The following is a 20,357-nucleotide window of genomic DNA, read 5'->3' as shown; positions in this document are numbered from 1 at the left end:
TTCTCAAGCCTTCAATACATTTGGTTGAATATCGTTTTCTTCGTCTTCTCTCTGTTCCTATTTGCCGTCTGTCTGTATGCGTGTCTGTTTGTCCGATGGGTTTACAAACGAAGACTGCGTCAGAAGACAGATGAAATGATCGATGCATACAAAGATGAAGATTTGAAACGAAAGGAGATGGAGTTGAATCTCAAACGACAGGAATTGGAGTGTAAGTTTCATCTATTGCCCTCCTTTTCCATATCTCTGATTTCGTTTTTTTCAGATCCGTATAAAAAGAAGAAGAGCTCTTCGAAGTCACGTCAAATCCACATCATAACTAAACCGTGTACTCACGTAGATCAAAACAATTCACGTGAAATAATAGTTCGTCAAGTGAACGAAGATCAGAATGATGAAGTGAGATGCTCTCCGCCTTTACAACCTCCGATTCAACAACAGCAAATGGTTCAAATGCCTCCACAGAACATTCTGAATCTGCAGCAAGATCAAGTAGAGTTCCAAACACAATATGTCTTGGTGCCGGTCGAAATGATGAGAAAGAAGAAGAAAGGTAAGTGTAACGGATCGAGTGATGAAGTTGTAAATGTTCTCCTTTCAGGAAGAAAAGCCCGTTCATCCGGATTTATCGACCCAATGATTCTGAATCCACAACGACTTGAAGTTGAAGATGTTTCCACTCAAACTTCAGATCGTTCATCTACAAATGGGTCTGGAACGGATAAAGAATCGGAGGATTGGTTGTCAGGATTTGATGAAAGTGATGGAGAGAAAAAAGTTGTAAATGTAGAGAGAGTGGGAGACAAAAATCAGAACAACAAACGCCAATATCAACGAAAATTGACTCAAAACCAACGCAATCATCGGCAACATCCAGAAGTATTTTCTGATGGAACAAGAGTTTCAACGGAAAATCCACCGTCTCCACCGAAAAACGACTTGGCACCTCCTGAATTCTCTGCTCCTGATGCCACGCCTTCTGTTCCGACACCAAATTCTCCTACAACTTCTGATTCTTCTGTTTCTCCTGCAACAGGTTTCAAGGATTCTGAACAGGAAATTCAAAAAGCAGATGGTTCTGAAAACATCAGCAAAGATGTCGTTCAGTCGAATGCGTCTGGCAAGTCAAGTTCCCCAAAACGGTCATCTCCTCCACTGGATTCTACCACTCCTGTTCCTCTAAATCAACCTTCTTCCTTTGATTCCAAAAATCAAAATGGGTCTGATGGCTCTGCTTCGCCTGACCCCAAAGGAGGAATTCCTTCGGATTCTGGAAAAGATTCGAGCCCGAAAAAGAAATTGGATGACAAGGGAAACGACGAGAAGAGTCACTTGACTAGTCAATACTTCGGTAGACCGGGAGAGAGTACTAACACGTTTTCTTCAAGTAATTTCTTCCCCCAATTTCATTATAAATCACGTCAATTCTTTTTCCAGACAACTACAAACCTCCTTTGAAGTCTTCTGCTCCAGCTGCTCGTGCCTCAATTTTCCCGTATTTCATCGATCCAAACGCCCCATCTTCTAGTGTCTCTACGAGTAAAGCATCGTCAAAGCTGACTAATCCAGAGCTGGAAGTCACTGATTCTTCATGTGCTTTGTGAGTTCTGACTTATAATTAGAAATACATTACAATTGAAAACTTCCAGGTATCGACAAAAGAAGAAGAAGATGCCTGATGATTCTGCAAAAATCTACACGGCAACATCAAAAACCAAATCGGAGAAGTAGATCACTCCTCCTCTGAATTCTTATTTCCCCCTTTGTTCTAGCTCTCTGTTTTTTTTCCTTTTTTGTATCAATAAATTTTAAAAGTAGTTTTGTTCAAATTATTTGATAATAGCTTTTATTTAGAAACAACAAAACAAGGAAACAACAACAATATTTAGCAACAATGATTAAGAAATTAATTCAATTATTTTCGGCCGCCGTGTCACTTTTCTTCACCATCCTCTCCTTTCTCTTCTTCTCGGCCAACCTATCTTTGTTCTTTTGGGAATTTTTCAACGATTTTTTGACCTGAAAAGGAACATGATTGTTTGAACTTTTTCCGATTAACTTACAGTATTCATTTCATCAGCTTGTGCGGCTTTTCGACTCTTTCGTTTCCATTCTTTTGTCTCTTCAATTTTCTGATTCAGAACATCGATCGCATTGTCACCAACAGAACGAAGGCGTGAAACGATTTCTGGAGTGATGTATTTGGTACGCATTGAATCCGATCCATCCGAGCGTGGAAGTGCAACAGAGAGTTCAGAACGAAGTTCTGCTTGAAGTTGCCGGCTTTTCTTGATCATTGAGTCCACTTCGAGATTCAATCCGCCCATTTCCCGATTTCGTGTTTCGTCATAGTCGAGATCTGCTTCGCGAGCTGCCTTCTCAAACCATGATTCCGACATTTTGATCTAAAAATAAATAAATTTATATAGAGTTATCACAGTCAATACATACCTTCTTGCAACGGAATCCAAGCGAATCAATTTCAGATGCGAGACGAACACGTTTCTTGATTGCGATCATCAGTGGCTCAAAGTCAATCGGGAAAATGTCAAGATCTTGCACTAAAATCAAATCATGTATGACAATAATGATCAGCTTTAAAACATACTTCTATTCAACCCCTTGCATAATTTCATGTAAAACTGTCTACTTGGTGGGTCAACCAATACAACGGTCAATCCACGATGAGATGCACGCGCAGTTCGACCACTTCGATGAATATAAATTTCAACTTTTTTCGGTACTTGATAGTGAATGACATGATCAATTCCTTGAATATCCAATCCACGAGCAGCTACATCGGTTGCAATCAGTACTGCATTGCTTGACTCAGAGAACTTTTCCAAGTTTCTAAGACGTTGCTTTTGTATCATTTTAGCGTGAAGAATCATTGGATCAATATTGATAGCCTTGAGAATACTGTAGAGTCGACGAGCAGCATCAACAGAATTTACGAAGACGATCGTTCTGCCTTGATACCTTGTCAGCAAATAGACAAGAGCAGTGTCCTTTTCAAGAAGATTCCCACAGTTGATACGAGCTTCAACAAGACATCCAGCTGTACCCATTTGACGGGTTAAATCAATTACTTTGTGCTTGTTTTCTCGCAAGCCAGTCAATTTGATGAGACGTTCTAAAATACAAATGTTAAAAAAAAAAGAATGAGACACTTGAAAACTAACGAATCTTCTGCTGAGAACTGAGTTCCTTAGCTTTTTTCTTCTCTTCTTCGGCAACGTCTTGTGCCTTTGCGAAAGTGAGAGTTGCCGAGAATACGAGCGTTTGGAGTTTCTCCTTATCGGATTCCTCATGGACTCTGTTTAGAATATGAGTCAACTCGGCAAAATAACCTTCCTCAACCATTCGATCAGTCTCATCAACGACTAAACATTTCAAGTTCTTCCATTCAGCCAAATAGTCACCCTCCTCTGCTTCTTGCATCATCGCCCAAAGTCTTCCAGGTGTTGCGACTACAATGTCTGGTCGTTGTTGGGAAATCACACGGTCTTGTTTCACTTGAGCCAATCCTCCAACAATAGACGTCGCTTTTAAAGATGTTGGAGCAATCAAAGCGGTGATGTGACGCATAATTTGAATTACCAACTCGCGAGTTGGAGCAATAACCAGTGCACGAGGACCTAGAATAATGTACATCAGAATTTCGGAATTAAGATATGAAAATAACCTTTGAATTCTTCTTCTTCATCGTTTTCAGCACTACTTTCGAGAAGACGAGCGACAATTGGAATTCCAAATGCTAATGTCTTTCCACTTCCAGTTTCAGCTGCTCCCAACACATCTTGATGATCACGCACAGCGACAGGGAGAACAGCTGACTGAATAGGAGTTGGTTCTGAGAAGCTGAAAAGGAATTTAGATAATTTGGTCAATTCTGCACAAGAAACAAACCCCATTTGCTCGACAGCTTGAAGAATTTCATTGGGCAGAAAGAAGAACTGTTTCCAAGCTGAGATGTCCGTTTCTTTTTTAGATTTCTTTGATTTTCCGCTTTCTTCAGACTTCTCTCCCTTTCTTTTCTTGGTTTCTCCTGATTTTTTGACCTTTTCTTCAATTGGTTCAGCTAGTTTCGCTTCTGCTTCTTTTTGTTTTCTCTTCGCCAACCGTTCTTTCTTCTGTTTACGATTCGCTGCCATTTGCTCTTTACGTTTCTGTTTTTTAGCCAAACGACGCTCTTCAACGCTTTTGATTTCAGCAGGATCTGATAACTGTTCTGTCGCCTTCTCTTCGAATAGCTTCTTTTGCTTTTTCTGGAAACACAAACTATGAAAACTTGAACATGTTTGAATTTTCACGCTCAAGATTAACTCCGCTTCGCATTACTTGAGAAGAATACAATTTTTTCATTCACCTTTTCCTTTTTCCCCTTTTTGGTCGTTTCAGCTGTCTCTATTCCATCTGGAAGAACTTCTTCGAAAGAACCCAAAAACTGAAGCATGTTATCGTCGAAATCTCCTTCCATTGCTTCCACATCAGCAGCCTGCCAATTACCTGGTATCGAGATACTCGTCATTCCAGCTGAAATTGATTCAATTTTTCTGCAGCCTCCGCTTGCTGAAAGATAGACAAAGAGCTGTTTGAACTCGAGATTGAAAAAAATTGAACATAAGGAGTATAACAATTTTAATGATGTTTATGTTTTATCAATAACAAGAAGACAATATGTCATAACAGTAAAAAAAAAGAACAACTCAAAATTAACAACAAATGTAAAACAATAATTAGATTAATCAAAATTCCTACTCTTCATCACTTCCTTCCATAATTTGCACATCCGAATCACTTTCGACCTCCTCCTCATCGCTTGCCTCGGTTTCTTCTTCATCCGACGCATCATCAGATGTCACTCCCTCGTCTTCATCTTCCTTCTTCACGGATTGTTTCGATTGACGTATTTTGACAAGCCAATTCAAGGAAAACTTGTTTTGGTTGGCACTAAAAAAATTTTTGAAATAAAGGTACACTAACGGAAACCTCACAGTTTGGTAATATGTTGTTGATGATGAGCAACAATTTGTTGGATTCCAGTTAGTGTTGCCACGTCGGCGCGTCCTTTCAGTTTCATTCCATGTTCTTGAAGAATCGCTCGAAGCCAAATCTAGAAATGCATTACTTTATAACAACACAAATATCTCTTAACTACCATATAGAAATGAACGTGACGTGTCGATGACATAACATTTCCTTCCACCATCCATTTCAACAGACGTTCGGCATAAAGCAGCGGAAGAGAACTGGCCACGAGTGGAACTTAAATTTTTAGGTTAATCTGAGAAACTTCTGTACATGTAACATACTCTGTGTAATACTGGTCGATTCTAAGCAATCAGTGATATATTGTGAATTATTGAGTCGTAGAGAACCCATCAAAGCAGTCGAATAGTCATTACTCCAAAGTGCTCTGAAAAAAGATGAATAAATTATAGAACCATGATATGCATTCTTACTTTCTGATGAGATTGGAGTTAGTTTGACTGTCTAATTGGAATGGATCGAACATAGACACAGTGTCCAGTGAGAAAACGGCAACACCTTCTGTTGAGCAGACAGCGAATCTTCTTCCAGTCGGACAGTATGTCACTTCGTAAATATTCACTTCAGGACGAGATCTTCTTTCTCCCAAATCGAAATTTTTGGTTCCTGGCAGTTTGATGGTCATTTTGTTGTCAGGTTCATCGTCCTCTTCATCGGAAGTGTCAACAAGTTGCATGTTTCCGAATTCGGTAAAATTTCGACGATTGAAGTCAAGAACGACGCCGTCAAGACTACGATTCTCGGTAATTTTCCATTTTTTCAGAATCAAACGATCGGGAACTAAAAAAAACATTTGATTGAAAACAATAGCCGAATTTAAATATTACCTGAATAGATACAGAAGTTGTTTGACTCTCCTCCAACCAAAAGCAAATTTCCGTCAGGTGAGAACCGAATTTTTGTGAAAGTTTTAGTTTTAGCTGCTGACTGACGAGTGATTGTGTCACGTGAAGCACGTGCTGGATCTGTGTCCAGCTTTGTATCAATCGTGCCCAAATTCAGCATCTCTTTCGCTTCGAAAAATGTGATTACTCCATCTGAAGTGAGAACAGCGATAGTATCTCCAGCAGGTGAAAATTTGACATCAAGAGCCTCGTGAGATACTTCAACTGTTTCTGCTTGTGAATCAACAACTGTCCACACTTTGATAGTTCTATCCCATGATCCACTGACGATATGATTTCCATGAATATCAATTGATGAGATCGCTGACTCATGTCCTGAGAGAATATCCAATAGATGGCCGGTTTCAAACGACCAAATGTAGATATTGAAAACTTCTTTCGCGCCAGCAATAACTAAATCTCCTGCTTTGTCAACAGCCAAAGTAGCCAATTGAGTTGGTTCAGGACATACAAGAGTACGGAAATTACGATAACGTTTGAGATCATGTGCTCGAACTGTTCCATCAAGCGAGGCACTGAGAATAGCTCTACCAGATTGTATCCATTTCACGGCAGTGATACCAGAAGTGTGCTCATCAAAAGTGACTGTACAGAATGAAGATCGCGAGTTCCAAATTTTTACTTTTCCATCTTCAGCTCCCGTCGCAATGAGAGCACCATCTGGTGAATATTCGGCAGTAGTGATTCTTAGAGAATGCGCTTGTTGCTTCATGACATATGATTCTGATTGCCATTCCCAGATAACAAGTTGAGCTGTTGAACCTTTTCCGCAGCCGATTGCAAGCCAGTCACCTGAATACCGTTGTCTTGAAAATCAAAACAAACTATTTTGAACTTACCAGAAAGATTCCAAGCAACTGTCTGAATTCTCATCTCAGAAACTCGGATATTGTGAATAAGGGCGAACGTAGGAATTTCGTGTAAAACGATGACTCCGTTGTTGAACGCCGTTGCCAGAATATTAGTTTCCTTGTGGAAATTTGAAGCTGTGACGTCAACAGATTTTCCAGATCCAGATGATTCTGACAGCCAATATTTCTTTGTCTTTTCGAAGAAAATTTTTTCGACTTTGTTGTCTTCATCCATTTCAACATCTTCTGCATCTTCATCGTCCTTCTTCCAGATACCTTCTTCTAACTCTCCGGGACGAATGTTGCAGGTCCAAACGTTAGCGAGACCACGTTTACAGACTGAGATCATCTGGAAAAAGAATTTTGTCCTAAGCTATCATCTAATGTCGAATGTCTTACGTCGTAAGAACCTTTCAAGAACTGGCAGTTGACAATATTTCCTTTGTGAGAAGCCAATGGATGAATGAACAAGTTTTTGAAATCCTTTGCTCCCACAACTCGAACTACCCGATCATCTCCGCCGGTAACGAGAAGACTGTAATCAGATCATTATTGACAGCAATTGATTTAAATGTACTCACTTAGAATCATCGGACCAACTTACTGATCTCAGTTGTTCACTGCTCAATTTGTATGTTCTGGCAAGTGAGAATGGGTTGAATGTTTTATTTTTGAACCAACTCCCAGTGTCATGAATCTGTAGATCGTTCTCTCGGCATGTGGCAATTTTTCTAGAAGATAACAATTATTTTCGAAGCTACAATTTCTGCCTTACGTTGCATCAGGTGACCATTGAACGGCTCCGATGGTTCTGTTACTGCGGAATGTGTAAACTTTGACTTCGGATAATAAATGAATGAAGTGTACGTCACCGCCTGAATTTACTTTTTTTTTCCAATACTTGTTCTTTGTACTAATTTTTCTTACGTTCATCTGCAGCAAGAAGATGGAAGCCAGATGGACTGATAGATAGTTTTTTGATATTGAACTTGCAATCGACATCCAAAGTTTTTGAAACATTGCTGAAATAAATAAACTATTCAGATACATTGAAAAAATATTACTTTTTGAGATCAAATATGGATAACTTGTTGCCGATAGGAGATATTACTGAATAACCATCTTTACTGAATGCAACCTGGCCATCTCGATACACAGTTCCAATGTAATTCGATAGCTGAAAATTGAATCAATGTAAGTATTAATTAATTAATTAATTTTTACCTTAAAATTTGTATCCATTTTGATCCCTAGCTGAAATGACAAAAATTAACTTGTAGAAAAAATTGCAAAGAAAAACACCAAGAATGTGTCAGTGTACTTTTTGCGCATCATAGGAGCATTTGCGCGTAATTCGTACATTTTTTTTTGCTTTTTGCGAAAATTCGAGGAACGTGAAGGTAACTTTTAAAAAAAGGAAAAATAGATAAATTCAATGTCAAAATACTTCGTAACTGACAAGGGAACCTTTTAAGTGGTCCTTAATGCCAGCAAAAACGACCTATACAGTTCGAAAGAGGATGGTTCAAAACCTATAAATCAACTTTCAAAAGTTGCTTCCGTGACCTGTAAGTGTCTGAAATTGCCATCTGAAAATGGACCATTTTTACCATAGATTTGCTGCATCTCGCCCTCTCGCCTCCTCCAAATCCTATCATGTTTTTAATAAACTGCGGCGACACTTTCAAAACGTGATCGAATGGCGCAGGTGGTTATCGTCTAGGCGAAGGAAAATTTTGGGTTGGTTCGACCCCTTCGCCATTTTTTCTTTTTTTTGTTTGATTTCTTTTTTTCCAGTTTTTTTCAATGTCTTTTGGAAGCTATCATAAAAAGTTTGGCGGCACCTCCATCTGTCAACCGACAGATCTCTCTTATAATCATCAATTGAAAGGGATTCAGAAGAGAATCACGTTGATGGTGGTACAAAAAAGACTTATATGATAGCTTTCAAAAGACATTGAAAAAAACTGGAAAAAAAGAAATCAAACAAAAAAAAGAAAAAATGGCGAAGGGGTCGAACCAACCCAAAATTTTCCTTCGCCTAGACGATAACCACCTGCGCCATTCGATCACGTTTTGAAAGTGTCGCCGCAGTTTATTAAAAACGTGATAGGATTTGGAGGAGGCGAGAGGGCGAGATGCAGCAAATCAATGGTAAAATGGTCCATTTTCAGATGGCAATTTCAGACACTTACAGGTCACGGAAGCAACTTTTGAAAGTTGATTTATAGGTTTTGAACCATCCTCTTTCGAACTGTATAGGTCGTTTTTGCTGGCATTAAGGACCACTTAAAAGGTTCCCTTGTGAGTATGACTGTAGCAACTCAAGGCTCACACCGCATTATTTGAGCGATATCTCACCACGAAAGTCTTCTTACTACAGTATTTTGAATATTTCATACGAAAGTCAAATCCTTTTCAATCGAGATTCAATCACATTTCAGTTTTTCTACAGAATTTATTCAATAGTCGAGAGATGATACCTGATAAAATCTGAATATACACCAAGAATTACACCGTGAAGAAGACAGAAGTTTTATTGGAAAAGGTTTTAAAACAACTTTCAATTATTATAAGACAAATAATATATTATGAACAGTGGAAGCATTAATGAGCACGTCCTTTTAACTTGGACTGCGACGACGTCTTGGCTCCGCGTTCTTCTCTGAATCCGAATTGTTCCGACGATTCTTTGACCACATTTTTGGAGATTCAGAACTGAAAGAAAAAATTGTTGATGTCATTTTTGGTACTATAAATTTAACATACCCGTCACGACTTTTCACGGGTGATCTTGAATCAACACGACGTCTCCGTGGAGGTGAAGCAGAAGATGAATCATGACGACGTCCATTCCGACGATTGTCAGTTGATGATTTATCAAAAGTGCGAGAACCACGAAGAGGAGACGGTGATCGCTGTCTTCTAGGAGGAGTGGGTGATCGCTGTCTTCTAGGAGGAGATGGCGAGCGATGTCTTCTGGGAGGTGATGGTGATCGCTGCTTTCTAGCAGATTGAGGTGATCGTTGTCTCCTAGGAGGTGATGGTGTTCTTCTTCTTCTGGGAGGCGATGATGTTGGAGGAGAATGCCGACGTCCATCTTTACGAGTAGAGCCTTCACTTCTAGAATCTTGCCGAACACGTTGACGAACTGGAGATGGAGAACGACGGGTTCGACGTATTGGCGAAATTGATTTAGAGTGATTTCTGAAAACAATTTGATTAGTGAAATTCGAATTAATTTTTATATATACCTCTCAGATCTCATTGTTGATTCTTTTCTAGCGGGTGATCTTTTCCGACTGACTTCAGGAGATCTTGATGAGGAATCATGTCGACGCTGCTTTTTTCTTTCAGTAGATCGTTTCCTCGATCGTTCCCGTGATTCCGACTCACTGCGAGCTCGTTTTCTGGAAGCATGTCGATCTGAAAGTAATGATGTTATCTCAAAGAACGCGTGGGAATAAAAACCATTACCTCTTATTTCCTCCTCATCTGATACGATCTCCTCCTTGATCTTTTTGGTACGATAATCTGGAGAGCTTTCAACCTCTTTTTTCACTTTTTTAGATGAAGACTTCTCTGAAAAATTTCTCGTTTCAGATTATTATTTCACTCGTAAGATACTAACCTGCCCATTCTTCTTCGCTATCTGAATCACTTGATGCCGCCTTCTTACTTTTCTTCTTCTTCTTATCCTTTTTCTTATCTTTCTTGTCTTTTTTCTTTTCTTTTTTGTTCTTTTTCTTCATCACATCTTCTAAATTTGCTCCACTCAACAACTTCTTATGCAACTTTCTCTTTTCCTTGTCAGTCATTGAATTGAAAAATTCCAACATCATTTCCTCGTCAGTCTTTTCTTTCTTCATTCGTGTCAACTGTTGATCCGTTTGCATGCCAGCCAAAACTGATCCTTTCAATACGATTCCATGTTCTTCTCGCATGTCACTAGCCAATTGTTGATGATCCATCCATTCATCCTCGTCATCATCCCCGGCTGCTGCTGATTTCGATGTCTGTGGTCCTGATTTACCGTCTTGTCGTCGACGGCGAAGATCTTTGATGAGATCTGATGGATTATTCGCATCTGAAAATAAACATTTTTAACTGAATTCCAATGTTTTCTGGTTTTCAACTTACATCCTTCATCTTCAAAATTTCCAGACTTTCCGAACAACGGACACTCTCTATCAGTATTTATGTGACCCCATTTGTGACATTTACAGCATCGAACATTACGAACTTGAATTCCGAATGGCTGATCTTGTATTTCTTCGTTTCCTTTTGCCCAATCCTCACGCGGTGCTTGATATTTTCTCTGCCATTCGAATTTTGGTTCTTCCTTTGGTTCTTCTCGTTTTGTCATTCCTGCTGGTGCATCATACATGAAAGACAATCCCATTTTTGCCTTCTCATCTCCGAGTAAAGCTCTGAAAACACAATGATTATCAACATGTAACCAGAATTTCAAAATGATAAATCTAACTTGTTATTTAAAATTTCTTGTTCTTTTTCGTAAGCAACCCTCAGTTCTTCCTGTCGTTTATCTTCTAATGACTTCTTCTGCCTCGCTTCCCACACCATTTTGAGATTCCGAAATGCAGAAGGATGGAAGTCCTTCTTGGACATGAAATTTTGAAAGCCTTTCCCCATTTTGACGAGTTTTTTGGTTTGAACCGACTTGAGAAACCTGAAATCGATGTTATTAGGGACATTTCTGGGAAGTTCAATAGGATTCAAGAAGTATGGAAGACAGATTTGTAACTGTCTAATCGATCAAAGATAACCTGAAGTTCAAAAAGAAACGTTGTGTAAAATCAACAAAATAAGGCAACAACAATTGGATCATAACAAGAACAAATTAATAAAAACAATGAAAAGAGCATAAGTAACTAAAAATTGAATTAGGCAGTTTCAAAGACTTTGATGGTGCAATCAGCGGATCCGGTGGCGATGAGCCCTTCATTCCAGGCGGCACAGAGAATACGATCTTCGTGTCCATGAATATCAAACAGCGATGATTTCGATGAGCTGCAATTATTTTATTCATTTCTTCAATCAAGATGACTTTCACTCACCGGACATCCCACATTTTAGCTGTCTTGTCTGTTGAAACACTAACAAACTGGTTTGTATCCAATGGATTCCATTTGACACATTCGACCCATCCGTTTTGATGACCGATGAACGATTGCTTTACCATGGTTCCATCTGAGAACAATCTAGTGAATATGAACAGTTCTTTAATGATTTGCTCACCTCGATTTTTTGGATCATATAATCTTGGAACAGCGTCAGTACAGCTGGAGATAAGGAGACAGCTGGTTGGATGAATATCGATGCTTGTAAACGATTTAGGTCCCTTGATTCGTGATACCTCACCAGCTGAAATGAATTGTTTTGTTTCAGCTGATGCTGTTAAACTTGTTACATACCCAATTCCAAATCCCATTCGACAACGGTATGATCCCAAGAGCAAGAGAATGCGTGACCTGTTTTCCATGGGCACCATTCAACGGTAGAAACTTTGTCTCGATGTCCTCCGATGGTCACCATTGGTACTTTCGTTTTAGTATCTTTCTTACGACGTTTCTTCGCGCTTTCGTCATCTTCTTTCTCGTAAATTGTTGCCTCATCAGAAGCTTCCAAATTCCACACTTTCAAATTGGTGTCAACAGATCCGGAAATGGCACGTGTCGAATCCGAATTCACGGCAACGCACTCGACTGCTCGCTCGTGACCACGGAATACGATCTGAATAAAAATACTAATTAACGATTGGATGATATACTTTATACCTTTTCAACGAGATCACCTTTCTCGATTCCGTAGAGAGTCAAAAGTTGATTCTCACCTCCAACGATGAACTCGGTGCCATCCAATTGAGTTTTCTCTGAATTTTTGACAATCAAAAATCAAACTCAATGTGAGACACTCACTAGAAGGTGTAGTTACAATAGAACTGCATTTCAGCAAACGATTCGCAGAGTTCACAGCCAATTTAGTCTCTTTTCCCTTACGATCGACAATGACAATATCTCCACCGTAAGTTGTCGAGAAAATACTACAAAGAAGAAGTCAGACTCATGTGATTTTCATAGATAAAACTCACTGTCCATTGGCAATTTGAACGGAAGACACCCAATCTGGAGCTTGAATGTCGTGAAGTGGTTTCGGAGCTTCAATTCCGATCACACATTCCACTTTCAGAATGGTTTCCTATGATGAAAATGCATTACACTGTTTTCATTTTATGGTTTATCTTACTGTTTCCACTTCATATTCCTCAATGAACTCAGCGAGACTTGTTCTCAAAAATGTTTCACCAACCAAAAACTCGAATCGCTGATCTTTCCACTTATCTGAAAATAAGTTAAATTATCTGATATTTCAGTATATGATTTTGATAAAACTAACCATCGTTGGCCTCGATAGTTTTGTTGAGAAGAAGATTCAGATCATCGCTCTCTGCTGCCGTTGGGACATCGAACACTGCATCAGGAATTTCAGCAACTCTGAAATATATTCAATGTTTTGGAGAATGAAAAATTGAAACCTACTCTTCGTTCTTGCTGAAAAATGTTATTTGCACATGCTTCTGATTAGCGGACGAACCATTCTCCACTTCCATTGCTTCCGAAAGGTCCATTATTTGATCTGCAATTGACAAACGTTTATTTAAAATAATCGGTTTGTGATCAGAAAATGACGGAACGATTGAATAAATAAGGACGAAGATATAAATACGAGAAATACGGGGATAGAGAGATAATAAGAGGCAACCAGAGGAAAATAACCGATGTGAAATGACTAAAACGTTAGACGGAAAATATATGAAAAAGGAAACGAGTCGAAAGTCTATCGCTTGAAAATGGACCAAATTGCCGTGATGGCAACCCCGAGAAGAGCCACAAAGAATGCTTGTTCTCGGTGTTTACGCCGCTCATTGTTCTCTTCCAATTCGAAAACTCTCGCATTAATTCTGCCCATTTGACGACGGAGCATTTTTAGTTCACGAAGAGGATCTTCATCAACTACCATCGAATTATCTGTACGGGCAGTATCTATCTGAAAATGAAAAATATTACATCGAAAACTTTCTAGTTCACTGACCTGGCGACGTGCATCTTCGACAGGATATTGAGTATCAGCAACAGTGAGCACATCCGGCACGTCATTCAAATAGTGCCCATTTTCTGTTGGAAGCTTGTCCATTCCGTTGCGATAATCTTCTGTTATTCTGCCATAACTGTCACCTCCAGTCACTGTTATTCTGTCCGGAACTTCCATTTGTTCGACAAGAGACTGACGATTGTTACGGCGGGAAGGGCCAGAGTGTCCGTGCATCTCATCTCCGGTAGCTGTGATGTGTTCGGGTACAAACATTTTCTGAAACAAAATTAATTTACGAAAATCGAAAAAAAATGGGAAAAGTTAAAGGAATGTATGGTAGAACTTTTTTATTTCAGAAATATGATCTGAAACTCCGCCCTTTTCCTCGTTTCGCAACTAAACGATTTGCATCACTGACCACTTAAGATTCACGCAACCTATATTTGTTTCAAAGAATACATGCACTGACATTTAAATAAACTAAGCAAAATATAAATTGCACCAAAATAAAAGGCGAGAAAAAATATACGAATTGAAAAAAAAATTCCGAAGCGAGGGACTAGGAAAAATGACGTTGTCGGATGCTAGTCCCCGCGGTCTAGCAATGCGCGGGTGTTCAAATAACGAAATACGATCTGGCTATATATAGCGCTATAAAGGTAAGCCATGGCTAGCTGTCTCTGACTAGTGAGCACATAAAGAAGTAATCTTACAAGAGAAAAAGACGGCTCCATGAAAATGGACAAAATAAATCTAAACAGCTTTTTATGTATTTTGAATAAACGCTCATAATGGAAAAAGTAATCATTTTCACAAAGAGCGAATCATCACAGTGAAAAAACTATAGTGACATTTATAAGAAATAATCTCGCTAAAACTTTGTCTAGATGTCTAGAATGATTAGGCCGGGAAGTGGGAAGAAGGTTTGCAGGAAGAACCCTCTCCAATCGGTTGCTCTGAAGTGTCGAGGAGACTTTGAACCATCGTATTGAGCCGAGAAATATATATCTCCATTGCATTTGCTTCGTTCAGATCGATAACTTTTAGAAATTAATCAAGCTTTTTTTGATTCATTGTGAACTTTTCTGAAAATCACAACACTTCTCAGGCAGCGACCCCGCAATCTTGTAGGTTACTGTAGATGTATGTTATTGTGATGTTCATTATTCTCGAATATAATTAATCATCCGTTCGAAAAGCTTGTCCTTTCATTCACCACCCCCTCTTTTTCCCGCAATTTTCCGAATCACCGATAGAGAAAGTCATCGAAAAGTCTGCGTCTCTCTTCTTTCTGCCCATGAATAAGCATTCTCTCTCTCTAAATCCGGCAAGTAGGTCATCCGTCGGGGCGGATGGTCACCTACCAGAAGACACCGGACATTGGAAATTCACCCCCTGTGAAACTACTACTATTATTCCCAATTGTAGAGGTGATTTCTGAAAAGGTTTGGTTTTTTTTTAAGCGATTGATCTATTTACCCTGAACCATTCCAGAAATGCGCTTCGGTTTTGGGTGTCTAGAACCGAAAGCAGCCAAATTCTTTCATTCGTATGGACTATTAGTATCTGGATATCCATTCATTTTTCTGATTTTTCCTATATTGGTCACTTGTTTTTTGGCGACGGGATTGATTGGATTGGAACCTTTGAGTGATGCTTTATATCTTTATACACCTACAGATGCACCCAGTAAAGTTAGTTTTATTGCTATTTCGACATATTCTGATGAAATATTCGAATAATCATTTCAGACGGAAAGAAGAATAATTCACGATGCATGGCCACTTGTTGATGGAACTTTCGTAGCTGGAAGGGCGGTAACTCAGTCTAGAGAAGTTCAAGTATATTCCTTTTTAGCTGTTACTCAGAATAAAAACTTCCGTTTTTCAGGTTGCCGTGGTTGCCCGAAACGATGGAAACATTTTGGAAAAGGTGTTTTCAGAAGAACTGAAATTAATGGAATCTTTCATCCGAAACAATATTACAGTAGGTGTTTTGGAATTTGAATAACTGAAATTCAGAATTTCAGGTCGAATTCAACAATCGTACATGGTCATTTGATGATTTATGTCTAGCTGGTCCAGATGGAAGATGCTCGGTGAATGACCATATTCAATTGGTTTCTCGTCTGTATCATCACGGAATCAATATCACTTATCCAACTGTTCGTCTAGCTGATAAGTAAGTTTTCATTTTAAAAACTTTGTTTTCAAATAACATTGAAATGAAAAACAAAGAAAAACATTGACTTTCCAGAAGTGCATACATCGCATCGGCTTTGGGTGGTGTCAAATTGGCAAAAGGAGATGATAATGAGAATATAATAGTTAGTGCATCTGCATGGCTCCTGATCTATCAATTGAAGTTTTATCCAAATGAAATTTCATATGTCTCTGGATTATGGGAGAGGGTTCGTGGCTGAATTTTAATGATGGAAACTTAAATAAATCTTGTTTCAGGAATTCAAAGAACAAATGGACAGTTATAAGGATCGTGCGAAGTATATTTCGATTTCATACTTCCATTCTCAAACATTATCTGATGAATTGAAAAGAAATGCGGAAAGATTAGCACCAAAGTGAGTTATTTTAACGGAGAAAAATGGATTTCTTCCTGATCCGCTGCGCAGAATTTGAGAAACCAGATTACTGTAGGATTACGGTAGTTACCAGTAGTATGCCAATAAACATTAGAGACAGACCCAAGTTCTCAACCTTAAATTTTCCAGATTCATTGGCGCATTTGTCATTCTTGTCTGCTTCTCAGTGGTTTGCTCAATCGTCACAATCAAAGGCTCAGCCTATATCGATTGGGTTGTCACCAAACCGATCCTCTCTGTCTTAGGTTAGCACTTGTTTAAATTTCTCTTATCTTTTCTTTTCAGGTGTTTCAAATGCTGGAATGGGTATTGCAAGTGCAATGGGAATGCTGACATACATGGGTATCCAATACAACGATATCATAGCTGTCATGCCATTTCTGGTAGTTGCTGTTGGAACTGATAACATGTTTTTGATGGTTGCCAGTTTGAAAAGAACCGATAGGAATCTGAAATATGATCAAAGAATTGCTGAATGCATGGCAGATGCAGCTGTCTCTATTCTCATCACAGCCCTTACCGGTGAGAAATCTTTTAAGTCTTCTAATTTTCAGTCTCCTATTTTCAGATGCATTATCATTCGGTGTTGGAACAATTACAACCATCCCGGCTGTTCAAATTTTCTGTATCTACACAATGTGTGCTCTTCTACTCACATTTGCATATCAACTCACATTTTTCTGTGCAGTTCTCGTTTACTATACAAGAATCGAAGAACAAGGACTACACAGTATATGGTTGTCTCCTGCTGTCACATACTCATCAACTTCTCCTTTGAATGTAAAGTTGTTCTGGTTGGGATCGAAACCTCCGAAACCATTACCATCATGTGGAACTGTCAGCAGTACATCAAGTGTTTCGTCTTCCTCTTCTTCGCCTCCATCTTCTAAACATCTTCATCATTGTTCTGCCACTTCATTCTTCCGTAACTGGTATGCTCCAGTTCTAATGCAACCGTGGATTCGAGCGATTGCTGGATTATGGTATTTGATATATTTGGGATTGTCTGTTTATGGATGTTCTCATCTCAAAGAAGGACTTGAACCAGCGAATTTATTGGTTGATGATTCATATGCAACACCTCATTATCGAGTTCTGGAGAAACATTACTGGCATTATGGAGCAAGTCTTCAAATTGTTGTGAACAATGCTCCAGATTTGAGGAATCCAATCGAAAGAATCAATATGGATAAAATGGTTTTGTCTTGAATTTGTATGTTTTGATTTTAATTCTTTTATTTCCAGGCATCAACATTTGCGAATAGCAAAGTGTCGATTGGAGACGAAGGAGTTCAGTTCTGGTTACGAGAAATGCAAGTTTCAGAAGAGATGCATAAAGTGCATTATGACAATAAGGTATGTATCCACATCATTTTTGCATCATTTCAAAAAATGAACTTTCAGAAATTCTATGATCATGCTGCTGACTACATCTATTCAGATATGTCTCAACCATGGGTTGTTGATGTAGTTTGGGGAAGAAACAATCAATCAGAGCGAGTTATAAAACAGTATCGATTTATGATTGGAATGAGAGATATATCAACAACAACAAAACAAACAGAAGCCACGAATACGTTCAGAGAAATCGCATCTCGATTTGAGAAGTATAATGTGACAACTTATATGCCTTTGTGGTTATTCACAGATCAATATGCTCTCGTCGTTCCGAATACTGTAAGTTTCTTTTGGTGTACAATTGGAATGTTCAAACTCTTTGATTTTCAGATGCAAGATATCGTAGTAGCAGTTGCATGCATGCTTGTTATCTCAGCTGTCTTAATCCCTCAACCAGTTTGTTCATTTTGGGTTGCAGTGACGATTGGATCAATTGATTTGGGAGTTCTCGGTTTTATGACACTTTGGGATGTTAATTTGGTGAGGCACGCTCATTTAGAAAATGGAATTTTTACGATCTGTTCCAGGATGCAATTTCAATGATAACAATCATCATGTCAGTTGGTTTCTCAGTTGATTACTCTGCACATATCACATATGCATACGTAATATCAAAAGAATCCACTACAACTGCAAGAGTTTGTGATGCATTGGGAGATCTTGGATGGCCAGTCGCTCAAGGTAATCTTCTGTTTATTTTTAAGTAATTTATTCATTTCTCTGAATTTCAGGAGCCATGTCAACTATTTTGGCTGTTTCTGTGTTGTCAGATGTCCCTGCTTACATGATTGTTACCTTCTTTAAAACTGTTTTTCTTGCCATCTCAATCGGTTTTCTTCACGGTTTAGTCTTCCTTCCACTCATGCTTTCTGTATTTGTTGGCTGTTGCTCGTCGAAAAAAGTCGAAGTTGAACCAGTGAAACAACCAAAATTCATTGGAAGATATTAACATTTTCATCCTTAATCATTTCACTTTCCGATCTCACAATTTCATTTCAAACCGTGTGTTCATTCTCTTATCCAAATTTCAAAAAAAAAACAATAAATTATTTTTTAAACTATAATAAAAGGAGTTCAAGATACATATTTCATTACCTATATTTCATAATTTACAGAAAAAAGAACAGGTTAAACTGATCAGAGTTAATTAGCTTGTCTTGTTTCATTTCTTATAATCATTTCAGCCAATTCGTCATCCATTTGAAATTCATACGTCTCCAAGTTCTTGGCTCTCATCGGAAGTTGCTGAGCAGGTGGTCTTGCTTGCACTTCAATGTTGTTATCAACAGGAGACTGTTCGATTGGCCCTGAAAATATTGAATTGAGATGTTCTTGTTTTTTAAACTTCGAATACATACTTTGCATTCTTTGGAAAGGAACGAAATGTCCAGGAATAGACTGTCCTCCTAGGAATGGCATTGTGATCGGTCGGAGGGCGTTTAGAAGTGCACCTTCTGAAATCATGAGAATAAAAATTGAGTGAAATGTAGGAAAATAGATTACCCATAACCAATAAACCATTTCTAGCGACTGCTTCTCTGGTGGCAATTGAATTTAATTGATTCACAAGAGCTTCTTGTTCTGACATTTCTGAAAGTAGAAAGTTTAGATTTTCGTTGTTTTTCTTCAAACTAACTCGCTAAAAACGTTCGATCATCCTCGATAGTTGGTGGTGGAGCTGTTCGAATAATGACTTGTTGTGGCTGTTCTGTTGGAAGAGGTGGTGGTGGAATGGGAGCAGGAATAGGTGGTTGGATAGGTACGGATGGATTAGTTCCTCCGTTATCTCTCCCAGATAATATTTGACCGTCAGGATTCATCTGATTAAAAAATACTTTACTTGTTTCCTTTATATAAGATGTTTATCAATATAAAACCGCTTCTGTTATGATATTTACATAATTAAAACCTTACTTGATTATGTCGGATTGCTGCTTCTTTCGTCATTCTCTCAATTTGAGCATGCCTTTGATTGGTGTCTTCTAGCATTCTTCGCACTTCCATTTCTGGATAAAATCTGGTTTAAAATCGAATATAAATATATTTATTTGTGTGGTAATTTTATAAATGCACCTAAGATAAGTAGGTAATAACTTCTCAACTCTTTACACGAAGTTTGAGGAAACTAAATTGACATTTCCTCAAGAATAAAATCTAGGAATAAAAAGACAAGATCCACAATACAAATTTCCACACTCTCTTAAAAAACAAAGAATCACCTGTCCACTGTCCATATGTTTTGAGTATCAGAGCGAAAACAATTACGGTTGATTTCATATTTTCTGGAAACTTTGAGATAAGAAAAGTTGAAACAGATGTAACGATGAAGCCCTATAATTTCTACAGTAATCAAATTTTCAAACAAGAAATTAAAAAAAGGTTCAAAGTGAAAAGTTAGTAAATCTGTGAAAACCATTCCAGTCGTCACTCTTCCTTTCA

The 20,357-nt window shown here is 38.5% G+C and overlaps 9 protein-coding genes across 9 annotated transcripts; 3 read left to right on the top strand and 6 right to left on the bottom strand.

Moving 5' to 3' along the window:
- Window positions 1-135: 135 nt before the first annotated feature.
- GCK72_001322 (uncharacterized protein) lies at window positions 136-1,731 on the top strand (the record flags this gene model as incomplete). The annotated part of the gene is made up of 5 exons (XM_053722915.1): window positions 136-211; window positions 266-553; window positions 602-1,387; window positions 1,438-1,600; window positions 1,650-1,731. The coding sequence occupies 5 exons, from the start codon at window positions 136-138 to the stop codon at window positions 1,729-1,731; spliced, it is 1,395 nt and encodes a 464-aa protein (XP_053591560.1).
- Window positions 1,732-1,911: 180 nt separating this feature from the next.
- On the bottom strand, window positions 1,912-4,531 carry GCK72_001321 (uncharacterized protein; the record flags this gene model as incomplete). The annotated part of the gene is made up of 8 exons (XM_053722914.1): window positions 1,912-2,019; window positions 2,064-2,405; window positions 2,452-2,561; window positions 2,609-3,133; window positions 3,183-3,638; window positions 3,686-3,861; window positions 3,910-4,268; window positions 4,370-4,531. 8 exons carry the CDS (start codon window positions 4,529-4,531, stop codon window positions 1,912-1,914), a joined length of 2,238 nt encoding a protein of 745 aa, XP_053591559.1.
- Window positions 4,532-4,757: 226 nt separating this feature from the next.
- Window positions 4,758-8,050, bottom strand: GCK72_001320 (uncharacterized protein; the record flags this gene model as incomplete). The annotated part of the gene is made up of 13 exons (XM_003111151.2): window positions 4,758-4,953; window positions 4,998-5,116; window positions 5,162-5,268; window positions 5,316-5,419; window positions 5,466-5,832; window positions 5,880-6,749; window positions 6,797-7,157; window positions 7,208-7,343; window positions 7,390-7,539; window positions 7,584-7,683; window positions 7,736-7,830; window positions 7,873-7,985; window positions 8,033-8,050. The coding sequence occupies 13 exons, from the start codon at window positions 8,048-8,050 to the stop codon at window positions 4,758-4,760; spliced, it is 2,736 nt and encodes a 911-aa protein (XP_003111199.2).
- A 1,382-nt stretch (window positions 8,051-9,432) lies between these two features.
- Window positions 9,433-11,437, bottom strand: GCK72_001319 (uncharacterized protein; the record flags this gene model as incomplete). Its single annotated transcript, XM_003111403.2, has 7 exons — window positions 9,433-9,526; window positions 9,578-10,015; window positions 10,063-10,234; window positions 10,286-10,390; window positions 10,440-10,895; window positions 10,949-11,238; window positions 11,295-11,437. The coding sequence occupies 7 exons, from the start codon at window positions 11,435-11,437 to the stop codon at window positions 9,433-9,435; spliced, it is 1,698 nt and encodes a 565-aa protein (XP_003111451.2).
- A 275-nt stretch (window positions 11,438-11,712) lies between these two features.
- GCK72_001318 (uncharacterized protein) lies at window positions 11,713-13,457 on the bottom strand (the record flags this gene model as incomplete). Its single annotated transcript, XM_053722913.1, has 10 exons — window positions 11,713-11,839; window positions 11,887-12,019; window positions 12,068-12,193; window positions 12,244-12,562; window positions 12,607-12,701; window positions 12,748-12,872; window positions 12,921-13,027; window positions 13,076-13,170; window positions 13,226-13,323; window positions 13,369-13,457. 10 exons carry the CDS (start codon window positions 13,455-13,457, stop codon window positions 11,713-11,715), a joined length of 1,314 nt encoding a protein of 437 aa, XP_053591558.1.
- Window positions 13,458-13,666: 209 nt separating this feature from the next.
- Window positions 13,667-14,194, bottom strand: GCK72_001317 (uncharacterized protein; the record flags this gene model as incomplete). Its single annotated transcript, XM_053722912.1, has 2 exons — window positions 13,667-13,876; window positions 13,922-14,194. 2 exons carry the CDS (start codon window positions 14,192-14,194, stop codon window positions 13,667-13,669), a joined length of 483 nt encoding a protein of 160 aa, XP_053591557.1.
- Window positions 14,195-15,417: 1,223 nt separating this feature from the next.
- Window positions 15,418-16,770, top strand: GCK72_001316 (uncharacterized protein; the record flags this gene model as incomplete). Its single annotated transcript, XM_003111282.2, has 7 exons — window positions 15,418-15,615; window positions 15,673-15,762; window positions 15,812-15,907; window positions 15,951-16,102; window positions 16,178-16,331; window positions 16,381-16,499; window positions 16,650-16,770. The coding sequence occupies 7 exons, from the start codon at window positions 15,418-15,420 to the stop codon at window positions 16,768-16,770; spliced, it is 930 nt and encodes a 309-aa protein (XP_003111330.2).
- A 52-nt stretch (window positions 16,771-16,822) lies between these two features.
- GCK72_001315 (uncharacterized protein) lies at window positions 16,823-18,867 on the top strand (the record flags this gene model as incomplete). The annotated part of the gene is made up of 7 exons (XM_053722911.1): window positions 16,823-17,042; window positions 17,089-17,717; window positions 17,766-17,876; window positions 17,925-18,197; window positions 18,249-18,398; window positions 18,446-18,599; window positions 18,650-18,867. 7 exons carry the CDS (start codon window positions 16,823-16,825, stop codon window positions 18,865-18,867), a joined length of 1,755 nt encoding a protein of 584 aa, XP_053591556.1.
- Window positions 18,868-19,061: 194 nt separating this feature from the next.
- On the bottom strand, window positions 19,062-19,922 carry GCK72_001314 (uncharacterized protein; the record flags this gene model as incomplete). Its single annotated transcript, XM_003111301.2, has 5 exons — window positions 19,062-19,225; window positions 19,277-19,372; window positions 19,422-19,508; window positions 19,555-19,738; window positions 19,833-19,922. 5 exons carry the CDS (start codon window positions 19,920-19,922, stop codon window positions 19,062-19,064), a joined length of 621 nt encoding a protein of 206 aa, XP_003111349.2.
- Between the last annotated feature and the right edge of the window lie 435 nt (window positions 19,923-20,357).

This window comes from Caenorhabditis remanei, chromosome I, assembly GCF_010183535.1.
Source record: "Caenorhabditis remanei strain PX506 chromosome I, whole genome shotgun sequence".
Classification (NCBI taxonomy): Eukaryota; Metazoa; Nematoda; class Chromadorea; order Rhabditida; family Rhabditidae; genus Caenorhabditis; species Caenorhabditis remanei.
The sequence above is the reverse complement of the archived record's forward strand: the minus strand, read 5'-3'. Positions and strand labels throughout refer to the sequence as shown.